The sequence below is a fragment of the Calonectris borealis genome, chromosome 2 (assembly GCF_964195595.1).
Source record: "Calonectris borealis chromosome 2, bCalBor7.hap1.2, whole genome shotgun sequence".
NCBI lineage: Eukaryota > Metazoa > Chordata > Aves > Procellariiformes > Procellariidae > Calonectris > Calonectris borealis.
In genome coordinates this window covers 27015983-27028035 of record NC_134313.1, presented here as the reverse complement: position 1 = coordinate 27028035, position 12053 = coordinate 27015983, and the positions used below count along the sequence as shown (strand labels likewise).

General features: G+C 42.6%; 1 protein-coding gene across 1 annotated transcript in view; it reads left to right on the top strand.

Moving 5' to 3' along the window:
- LOC142078633 (neural-cadherin-like) overlaps positions 1-12053 on the top strand; it is a 42574-nt gene that overhangs the window by 18630 nt on the left and 11891 nt on the right. The window contains exons 13-21 of the mRNA XM_075141463.1: positions 267-394; positions 1583-1769; positions 1929-2072; positions 3790-4073; positions 5022-6639; positions 8555-8648; positions 9432-9616; positions 10217-10449; positions 11373-11650. Coding sequence (XP_074997564.1) covers positions 267-394; positions 1583-1769; positions 1929-2072; positions 3790-4073; positions 5022-6639; positions 8555-8648; positions 9432-9616; positions 10217-10449; positions 11373-11650 — 3151 coding nt within the window. The remainder of the gene's footprint in view (positions 1-266; positions 395-1582; positions 1770-1928; positions 2073-3789; positions 4074-5021; positions 6640-8554; positions 8649-9431; positions 9617-10216; positions 10450-11372; positions 11651-12053) is intronic.

The window sequence follows — 12053 nt, the reverse complement described above, 5'->3', positions numbered from 1 at the left end:
CGGACTTACCGTAAGAAGATTGCTGGTCAAATCATTAGTTAGTATCTTAGCCGAGATTAGGCCACTGTCTCCCAGAAACTGCTCAATGTCTATAAAATGCCTCCTGACAGCTGCCAAGAAAGTGGGAAGACCCAAAGTAGGATTGCTTCTTACTGTGAACAATGTGAGTTCTTTCTCCAAGCAAAATTACGACTGTGGAAAAAAATACAGTAAAAAAAAGTCTTCAAACATTTTCTCACTGTGGTCCCCATCACCTCCTTTTGCAGATGTTAATGATAACGTTCCATTCTTCGTGTCTTCTAACTACGAGGTGTCTGTGCCAGAAGGAGCTGATGTTGGCAAATCTGTGGTCCAGGTGTTAGCTACGGACTTGGATTCTGGCCTACATGGAGAGGTTTGACCTTACATCCAATTCTTTTGCTCCCAATGGGCAAGTTTTCGTATAGTAATTAGTGAGAGTGCGCAGACAGCAGATGACAGGGTAATGAGCCACAAACACTTCTTACAGCACTTGTCAAGCATTTGTCTAGCATATGCCCGATGTGCATAATGTGGGATGCAGGCAGAAAAGATGCTGTTCACGATCTTGGGATCCTGCATCACAGCAGCTCATCCTGATCCAGCAACCGTGACAAAGCACTGCTGCATGATTCTCAGGGTTGCTTGCACGGCAAGACAAGTGGAGGTGGCTGCAGAACGTGTTTCCAAACGCTTGCTTCTTCAGCTCATTATTTAATTGACCATCAGTGATTATGGTCAGTTAAACACGGCCATTGAAATATGGTCAATTAAATAACATTTCATTTCACCATCATTGGTCAAAGGGTTGGTCAAACAAGCATTTGACCATCATTGTCATAATGACCCAACCCTAGGAAAAAGCAGTGTAATGAAGGAAACTGCTCATTTTCTGTGCATTTTCCTGAGCCTTTTCCAACAATCCTACTAGCTCTTCTGAGAGGGAACTCTGACTAGTAGAGATCTGCTCTTCTGCAGCTGTCATTTTGCAACTTCTGAAGAGCGACCTGTGTGGTAGAACTGCCTGGTGGTCCTCTGGGCATGACTCGGGGGTGGGGGTGGAAATGTTTTTTCAGAGGAGGAAGCCAAACCTTTGTTAAAGGGAAAAATGTGGATAGCTTTCATCAGTGAAGGTTTTCATTTTTTCAGTGCTGTTGAATGGGACCCAAACTGTCAGTTAGTCCCAGTTTTTTTGAGATCAGAAGCACAGTGGGTTGCTAGAAGCTGGGGAGACACCAGCGAAGGTGTCATTCCATACATTCTCTGTCCTGTTATTCATGACCTTTCCTAACTGCTCCTAGTGGCCACTCTTGGAGATTAGATACTGGGCTTGAAGGGCCTTGATATCACTGGTACAGATGTTCTTCTGTTTGAGAATTCTGTTTTTTTATATGAAAATGGGCAAAAGACGTAGAAAAATTATGTCCAGATGAACTGTCTTTCCTCAGAGTGTTGCTACTTTGCAGAGAGACCCAGGAGACTACCGGGGAGCGGGGAGGCCACAGCACTTAACACCACAAATGGAAGTGGAAAATGCAACCTCTCTTAACTATTTCCTTTTTAGGTTCACTACTTGATATTGAAAGATGCTAGTGAGGATTACCAATTCTTCACCATTGAGCCTGAGACAGGAATTATTTCCACCCATGCATCTTTTGACAGAGAGAAAAGAGCCTCTTACTTGATTGAAGTTCAGTCTCAGGACTCTTCAGAATCTGCTAGACCTGGTGTTCATGGGCATCCCAATACAGGTAAAACTAGTAAGGAATTATATATTGGGTAAAAGATATCAGAGATTGGGTTCCTTAACTTTTCTAGACTTGGGGGGTATGTGAGCTGTCTGGAATACGACAAGGTATTCCACCTCTGCCGTTTCTAGTCTGCATGTTCCTCTTGCATCTCCTTCTTAGACACAGCCTACGTAAGGATTTTTGTCAGTGATGTGAATGACAACGCTCCAGCGTTTCCTCGGTCAGTGTATGAGGTCAGCGTAGATGAGGACAGGGATGTTGGAAGTCCTGTTGTGACAGCAACAGCAGATGATGAAGATGAGGGTGAGTGGACCCTGCATGTCTTTCTAAGTCCTTTTAGTATTACTGTGTGTTGTGTGTAGGGCTACTTCCTTCATGGGCAAACGTGGGCAAATCTCTGCATTCAGATTAAGCATTTCAAGCATTTGTAAAAGTGAGGAGAGAAGTTCTGGGTCCACGGGAGCATTTTCTTTTATTAGGTGCTCAGGTTCACAGTGCAAAGGTTAAGCTAGCTGGCAATCTCTTTGGGGCAGAATGAAATCACCTGGAGTCACAACCCTGCTGTAACTTCACAAGAGGTAACATAAAAACTCACTCACTCCTGAGCATGTGCTTGCTTTGTGCCGACTCTTGTGCTTTCCAGATCTCCCTGGGAGTCAGTTTTCCTTTACTATTGCAAGAAAACCAAATCTGTGTGCTTTTTGCTGAGTCAATGCGTTGAATATGCTTGTGGAAGAATCTGACGAATAGTGGAAAACGTGGGATGACATGGCCAGAAATGAAGGCAGGGAGAAGGCAGGAATAAGGCAGGAAAAAAGGGAAAGCCAGACCTTCTTTTTGGGCTCACGCTTACATCAGCTCTGATGGTGTGAAACTGCCCCTACAGTATGGTGAGACCAGCCGGGCTGAGCCAGTCCAACCGCATGCACCACCAGTCAGTTCCTGTCTTTGCTTCTGCTGTGGCTTTTTTGCTCCTTTCATGAGTTGGTCCAGCTCAACTTGCTGGAGAAAAACAAACCCATTGAAAAAAAGAAGGCAAGCTGGTGTGTTGTGACAGAGCCCAAATGAGCACCAGAGGAATGTGTTGCTGGGAGCAGGTGGGAGTTGACCATTCCCTTCGGTGGCAGTGCTGTAATGCCTGTGCTTCTTAGTGCCCATGATGGAGAAGTAGAGAGGCCATTTAAAACCATCTGCTGCACTTGAGAGAATTTGGCAAAGGTGACTAGCAAGTGATGCCCAAACTCATGCTGCAAAGGCAGCCAAGCTCTTCCAAGCACTAATGTTGAGCAAAGCCTTTTCACTTTCTTGCCATCCATGTTGCTCTAGTCCACAGTTGACTCACAACTTAAAATGCTTAATGTTCTTTCTACTCCTAGCAGTTCACCTATTTAATTAGGGAAATTACTTTCTATCCTGGAATGCAATGTCATGTATTTTTTTCCTTTTCAAATAAGTAAACATGAAGCACCAAACACTTTTTTTTTTTGTTCCTAAACGTTTTGCAGCAATCGAACAACTGCTGTTGTACAGGTGGAATGTTCTTCTGAGATGAATTCTTGCTGAAAATAGAAGACTTCTGTTATATTTTAGCACCATCCAGTGGTTAAAAAAAAAAAAAAAAGTTAAGGAATATTGGCATTTGAAATGAGAGACTTAGGAAAGATAGAGCAAAAATAGCTTCTATTATTTCAATACTATGTTACTTTTTTATTATTGGCAAATGAATGCACAATAAATTAGAGGCACACAATTCTTTCATTATCAATAAACAGGTGCTTGTCTGTGACTGTAGATTATATTTGTAAATATAAATGCAGACCTAACTCCCAATCTACCATACACAAACCCTTTGAATTACGTACATGGATCATACTGTTTGTGGCTCTGTCTACGTTTTATCTCCCACACGCACTGTAACAGTCTGGCAGATAAGGTTTCTCTTGGATACATGTCCACTGTGTATAGCTGGATTGAGCGTTCAGAGAATGGACAGGCAGTGGTCATTTGCTTTCTCTTGTAGGTGCAAATGCCAAACTAAGGTATCAGATCACATCAGGAAATGTGAAAGGAGTTTTTGATGTGGAACCTGAGGTTGGAACTGTCTTCATTGCTCAGACTCTGGATTACGAACAAGAACAACGTTATGAGCTCCGGCTTGTAGCTTCTGATGGAAAATGGGAAAACCACACTCTTATCATCATCAATGTTGTCAATAAGAATGATGAAGCACCACTCTTCACTCAGAACGAATACCAGGGCAGTGTCTTGGAGGAGCTCACAGATCTGCCTGTACTTGTCCTAAAGGTAAAGCAGTTTGCACAAAGCAGGGCAAAACCTGACTTTTTGTTCAGCTCAATCCCATCCATTCACACAAATAGTTTAAAGATAGTTTCTTTAGGGTGGGTGAGCCGTGGTATTAGGATTTAGCTAGCAACTTTCTGTAAAGAAGAGAATAAAGAAAGCCTGGTTGAATTTGCGTGATGGACTTGCTCCCTTGACCAGCAAATAATGGTCGAACTCTATGATCTTAAGGATCTTTTCCAACCTAAATGATTCTATGATTCTATGATTCTAAATATTGAAAAATGTGATGGCTTTCCTTTACAAAGCAGAGTTAGCATATTTTGAGTAACTGTACAAGCATAGCGTGGTTGGCTACATGTATACTACCAAATAAACATTACCAGGGATTGTTCTTTGACTCTGGAACTCGATCACCTTCATTGTTTTGTTGTTAGAGCTGTCCCTGGCATGAGGAGTGCTTGGTTGGCCCAACTAGCAGTCTCCCAAACAATCCCTGGATGCAAATCAGGAGCTGGGAGTCCTCTCTGGTCTGTGCTGATAATTGGCTTGGATGTATGGCCACCCTGTTTTCACAGCCTTCTGTTCACTCAGAGAGAAACAGCCCCTGTTTGCCTGCGTATTCCAGCTCCAAAGAGTTTCACAAGGAACATTTGCTCAGCAGATCTGTTATTACTTCCACTTGGTTCTTCCTGCAGTTATTTCATCTTTCCAAAATATACTGGGAAGTAGAATATGTTAGTCTGTCTAAATGTGATCTTTTTGTTTCTTTAGGCTGTGCATAATGTTTATTGAAAGAGTACTTGACCTGAATGACTCAAACCAATAGATGTTTGCTGTTAAAATGCATGCTATTTATTTAGCCTGCACAATACCAACTGCCATCAATAAAAGAACCGTGATTTCCCCTTTTCTTTTACATAAACACTTACCTGCTGTGGCTTGTTCCAGGTTTCTGCAACAGACCCCGACCAAGCGACTGATCAAAATGCCATTAACTATTCCCTGCACGGACAGGGGGCTAGTAGCGAATTCAGTATCAATGAGAACACAGGCGAGATCAGCGCAAATAAAAGGTTAGACCGTGAGAAGCGATCAACATGGCGCTTTCTTGTTCTTGCAACGGATGAGAGCGGAGAGGGACTGACTGGATTTGCAGATGTGATCATAGAAGTGAGGGATGTGAATGACAACGCACCCCTTTTCCTCTGTGTGTTGGATGGCTGTTTCATGGGCCACGTCCCTGAGGATTCTCCAGCAGACACTCCTGTCATGGAAATGACAGCAGTGGACCTCGATGACCCGAAGGCTGGTATGAATGCTGTGCTAACATACAGCATCATTCAGAACGTCCAAAATGAAATTAATCTGAACTTGTTCTCAATTGATTCAGTTAGTGGCACCATCTATACAGTGCTCGGATCCCTGGATCGGGAGAAGGAAGACAAGTACCTAGTAGTGGTTGAGGCCAGAGATGGAGGAGGGCTCACTGGGACAGGCACCGCCACTATTTTGGTGACCGATGTAAATGATCATGCTCCAGTCTTCCTGCAAAGGATCTATACGGCGTTTGTCTCTGAGAATGCGAGTATTAACACTGAGGTGGCAGTGGTGTCTGCTGCAGACAGAGATGAGGGAGAAAATGCCATGGTGACATTCAGCATCCTTGATGGGGACAACGACCACAAGTTCTCCATAGAGACAGATGAAGTCAACAGCTGTGGGTTTATCCGGCTACGAAAGCGGATTGACTTTGAGAAGCCTCATGAGAGGGTGTTCAATTTGACTGTGAAAGTAGAGGACATGGATTTCTTCAGCATCGCTCACTGTGTGATCTATGTGGAGGACTCCAATGACCATGCTCCTGTCTTCTACCCTCAGTTCTATGAAGTGGCTGCACTGGGGGAAGACGCGCCTGTTGGCACCAAAGTTGTTCAGGTTTCTGCTGTTGACTTGGATTCTGGCCTGAATGGAAGGTTTTCTTTCCACCTGCTAAACAAGTCTGACCCAGCTGGCCAGTTCTGTGTGGCTAGTGATGGGTGGGTGATGGTTGCAGGACTGCTGGATCATGAGACAGTGACACAGTACCAACTCATTGTCATTGCCACTGATATGGGGCAGCCCCCTCTGACTGGCAGTGCCACCGTTCTAGTGACTCTGCAGGACGTAAATGACAACGGGCCAGAGTTTGAGGCTCATTATAACCCAGTGGTCTGGGAAAACACAGCTTCTCCACAGGTCGTCCAAGTGAATGAGACCTCTACGTTGCTGTACGCTAAGGACCGAGACACTGCTGCTAATGGAGCACCTTTCTCCTTTCACCTTCTCAGTGATTTCAATAGTCTTTCTAACTTCAACTTGCAGGACTTCCACAACGGAAGCGCCTTGCTTACTGCACTGCGTACCTTTGACAGGGAGGTGCACAAGGTGTTCTACCTGCCCATCCTGATCACAGACAGCGGGATCCCGCCAATGAGCTCCACCAACACGCTGACCGTGAATATCGGGGACCAGAATGACCACCCGCATTCTGCTGGCTACATGGAATGTCTCGTTTACAGCTATGATGGTAAATCACTCCCTGATGCTTGCTTCCAAGTGTGACAGTAAGGTCAAAGGAGCAGCTGTGAGATTCACAGGAGGACGCTATCCTGTTCCATATAAGCTAAGATCTTGGTAGAGGTGCTACTGAAGTTTGCTTAAGTCCCACCAGAGAGCAGTAGGTGTGTGGGGCACAGGACTGCGGGCCACTTGTGGAAGAAATTGAGCCAGCCTTGAAGGAAGAGCATAGCTGGCTGCTATTCTATGCATGTTTCTATAAAACTTGAGTAATGGCCTCTTGTTTTCAGATGCAGTTTTCCAGCAGCATTAACATTTCAGGGGGAAAAAAATTAACAAAATTCATAAGGTTGCTGAGAAGTGATGAGTGAATGCTGAGAACCTTCTTCCTTCTCCTTAAACTTTTTTCCTTCTCCAGACTGAATTCAGTTTTAGTGAATACTTAAGCTGAACTCATGTGTAAACTGCCTGGGACATTCATATAAGCCTTCAGCTGACAAATGCTGTTGTGGGGGAATTTTCTGTGAACGTTGGCTGCAGGCAGTGCGAGAGAAGCCACCTTTCCCTTCTTGCTTTGGCAATTAGCTAGCAGTTCTCTTGTGATCCAGTGTCCCCACATAATAAGCCCAATAGCAAAATAAACCACACAGGTAAAAAGATTTTGGGATGCTTGCATCCATGTAGGCTCAGGTCATTCCTTCCTCTTCTATTCTGCTGCGTATCCTGTGGTTCGATAGCGCATTAAATAGATTGTCTACTGTGGACACACTAGAAACTACTTCTCTGTAGATGCTGTTGACATTTATCTGTACTGAAACATTGTTCTGCCTGTTGTATGCTCACTCTCAAGTTCAGCTTATTGTAAAGTTGAAACCCAGTCTGGTTGCTATTTGCTGAGAAACTCTGCTTGTAGCCTAAGTACCAGATCTTTTCATTAAGCCTGAATTCCCGTTGCCTCTTTAATGGTTAGACTCATCTGTACTGTTAATTTCTGGGAGGAACTATTCAAGTCTTCAGATCTTTGGTTATTTAAAATATTACGGAGAGACAGAATCAGAAAGCTACTATTATGTTGCATGTTACATTCATATAACGTGCGAGTCAACACCAGGGCATCCTGTATACTGTCTCCTGCAAACTATCCAATGAATGTTGCCACAGTTGCAGGAGAGGTACAGTTTTCTCTCCTTTTTGCATGCAGTCCCTCAGTTGTCAGGGTTTGTGCTGTTCCCTTTCACAAGGTGAAGTCCCACGTTTTTTCCTCTTCTTTGTGTATCCTTGATTCTTTACTCAGTAGATCTATGAATTCAGATACCTGTGGACCTTTCCTTCAGACATAGCTTTTGTAAAACAAAAAAATACTAATTTGTGAGCCTTGCTGAGAGGATGCAAAACCAGCAGAATACATGCTGCTTTCCATCTCACCCCAAAGTCTCACCATCTACTCAAAACAGGCCTGGTTACTGTATTTTGGACATCCTCTCGATCTTGCTGTAATTTCCTCCAAATTGCTATTGTTTTTTGCCCTTTAAAACCCAGTCAGCATTTTGGTTGTTTATCCTGCCAAACCCCAATCCCTGTCTAAACCACTCTGTAAGTTGGTTGGATACTGCAGCCAAAATAGTGAAAAATGAGTAATTCTAAATATCTCTTACATCTTTCCTCAGAGGTGGCTTTTCTTTTTTCCTTCCCGTTGCTTTTCATTGCAGCCACCTGTTGAATTAAATCTACGTAGCCATACAGCAAACACCCAATAAGCAGAACAGTATGTGGTGTTTGCAAACTGGTGCACATCTTCTCTCGGGAACTATCACAACTACTTTTGTAGAGGTTTTAGACTTAACAAAAACCAGTAAAACTTGAATGACCTGTTTGTGTACGTGTGAGGGGTCCCACTGTGCCACTTATATGCTATGTTCTTTTAGGTATCCTCCCCACGACTGTACTGGGCCAGGTCCGTGCCCCTGATGATGATGACTGGGATCACAAAATCTACCAATTTGAAGGGAAAACATCAAGGTATTTGGAGAGAAAAATGAGAGTTGGGTAAAATGTATGGAAAAGTTGCCCACACACAGAAACATAAAGGGTATTTAAACTGCCTTTTTTTGAAAACAAGTGTGCAAAACCATTTTGTTGGTTAGACACTTGTGTGTAGCTCTCAAAAAGCCCTTCTGAGTGTGAGGCTGCAGTAAATAATGCTGAATGCCAAACCAGTCTGCTTCCCATTGCCTGATGGGCTAAAACACCATTCTAAAATCCTGTTCAGACTCATACCCATAATGAGTATCAGTGAGCCACTACAGAAAAAATACCCACTAACTTCTGTTCTCCTTCATCCAAGCTCCTGGAGAGTTGGTGTTTCCATGTCACCACTGGTTTTAAGACCTTATTTGTGTTGGGTGTATTCACACCAAAGTCTCTGGATTGTGACCAGGGTTGAGATGTACATGTGCCATTTTTGACAGAGGTCACTCTGTCACTCTCAATGAATGTATCTAAACTAGGAGTTTGCACTGTTTCCAAAGTTACAGCTCTAGTAGCCTGAGTCTTCCTACACAGTTAATATGGCATAGAAGCAGGAAGAAACCTTCTTGGTATACTGGTGAAGAATAATTAGGAGCCAACAGAAGGCAATGTAAAAAAGTTCTGTTCTGCACTGTCCCTTCATGAGGGAACACATCTGCTTTCTTTGATAGCTTTCCCAAAATAAAGTGGATCAGAAAAAACATCAGTGATGGTAATTACTACCTAGCTTTTGAACTTCTCATAGCTTGTTCCTTGGCTTAACTCTTATTACAGGTACTTTATCCTTAATGATAACTCAGGTTTGCTGACTATTAAAGAAGGAACCCCACCAGGAACATACAACATAAGAGTTAGAGTCATTGACGGAGTCTGGCCAGATGTTGTCTCAACTGTAAAGGTTATAGTGAAGGAAATCAAAGATGATGCCCTCCATAATGCTGGTTCTATGCGAATAAAAGGTAAGCAATGTGATGAAGTACGTTAGGATGATAATACTGAAACCTACCTCTTTAATGTTACTGCTGTGTTACTTCTAGTGCTCTTAGACGTGGGATGAGAGTTAATAGTTTTCTAGGTAAGGGTTTGAAAATGCATCTTTGTTTGCATGGTCCTCTGACACTGCACGTGAAGGAGCATCTATGGAGAAAAAAGACAGCAAGAAATGCATGTCTGATGCAGAAGACAGGTGAAAGATTTCTACACCGACTTTTTAACAAAACAGCAATTTATATTGCAGTAAAAAAACTTTATTTGAACAAGTGTCTGCCTGAAATTCACCAAATTGTTTCAATCTTTGTGGAAAAGTAACATGTTCTTAAACATGTTCCTGATTTAAAAGAATAAAAAAAAAAAATTACTAAGAGTCAAAAAGCTTCAGAACACAAACCCGGAGCAGAAGCCAGCATTGAAAATTTCAGAGCATAAAAATGAAAATACTCCTGAATTTGCAGTTGAGTCCATTTTCTGCAACCTTAACATTTATTCTGTGGTGCTCCTCTCTTTTATTGCTACAACAGTTGCAAGATATGTGTTTGTCAGGTTTTTAACTTCTATTACAGGTATCACTCCAGAGGAGTTCATATCTCAATCCCCAGAAAAACAGAGTAAATACTACCAGATGAAGAAGCTGCTTTCAGAAATTATATCAGTCCAACTGGAAAACGTGCACATTTTCAGTGTATTAAATAGCCCAGGTCAAATCCGAGGGGTTGATGTTTGGTTTGCAGTTTATGGTCCACCTTATTATAAAGCAGAAAAACTTAATGGCAATGTAGCAGCCTCCAGAGCGTGGGTAAGTATCCATACTACATATGAAACCACAGCATCCGCTCATTGTGTCTATTCAGATAATATCCATTGCCTAGTGAATGCGCATACTTGGAATGACTGAGGGACTAATGTGTGAGAAAAATGGATAGTTTTAATCAGTAAAATCCAACAGCCCTTTAGCACTTAAGTTTCAGATACGAATGTTTTAAAAGCCAGCCTATAAATACATATTAAGTCACCCAAACACAATGAGCTTTTAGGAATGTGAACATTTTTCCTATTGAAAAGACTGGAAAACTCTATAAAGGATGTGTTGGCTGTTCCCTTTCTACATGGTGTCTTAATATTTCAGTTTTTAGTCCTCTACACAGAAATCTTCTGTAGCTGAAACTCACAAGCCAGTCAAAAATTCCAACTTTCCAAAGTTCATGCAAAAAAAGTGTCGCTAAGAGTTAAATGATTCGCTCTGTTGGAAATGGGTCTGTTGGTACACAGAGGCTGAAATAAAAGTTATGTTTCGAATCAGTGCTGCAGTACCAACTCACTCTTGCCAGCAAAGGTATTTCTTCATTGCCCAATACCTGTCTACCCTTCCCAGTATTTTTAAGACAGAAGTCCAAATTAAAAATGCAGCTCAGATGCTATGTAAATAATCCATCAGAACCATCAGTGATTAAAATTTATTCACTCAGCTTATGATAAATATGACGATATTGTTGTCCTCTAAGTGTTTAATCATGCTATAATTGACTTATACCAAGGCTTTGGCCTTTACAGATGCCAGGCTGAACTGCCTTTGGCTGGATAGGGTGAGGTAGGTGTTGGAAGGAAGTGGCATAGCAACCAGTTCTGAAAATAAGTAAGACTTGGGCTTTTCATTGCTGTCATTTGTGAGTTTCCTTTCTGTGGAAAAGTCAGATGAATGCCACTAATTGTTCTCCGCAGCTGGAAAACATCTTGGATATAAATATCACCCAGATTGGCATTGATGAATGCGTGACTGCAAACTGCACTCATAGCAGCGGATGCATGAGCAAGCATGAACAGAGTCATGCGCCAACAATAACCACTGCTGGAAGCGTCTCACTGGTGTCTGTGACAGTCCTGAGTCGTGCCCTGTGCGGCTGTGCGGCTCGGGAGAGTCCTCATCTCTCCTGCTCCTCATACCAGACAAACCCTTGTCTCAATGGTGGCACATGCGCAGATACTGATTTGGGCTACAGGTTGGTAAAGCTTCGTCTGGTGTGCAAACGAAATGCTTCTAGTTCAGTCTGTAAGGAGGATGACTGGAAGCTTGGGGAGGCATCATTGCGTGTCTTCTCACTGTGGCGGATCTGAGTTTTGTTATACTTCATGCACAGGTCTTGCAAACAAACCTCTATTTTCAGGTAGGTACTTAGGTTTGTCATGGTCTCCGGGAATACCTCGGGAAGTTTGCAGGCTGCACCGGTTCCATTAATGCCACCCTGCAAAATGCTCTTATTTTGTGCAGCCTACCTTAATGCTGTTAAACATTTTAATCACATCACTTATGTCACTTAATAACCTCTTCCCCGTGTTTCTTCCCTCATTTTTTCTCCAAAAATGACATCTCATAGATAAAATAGTATAAAGATTAAAAAAATG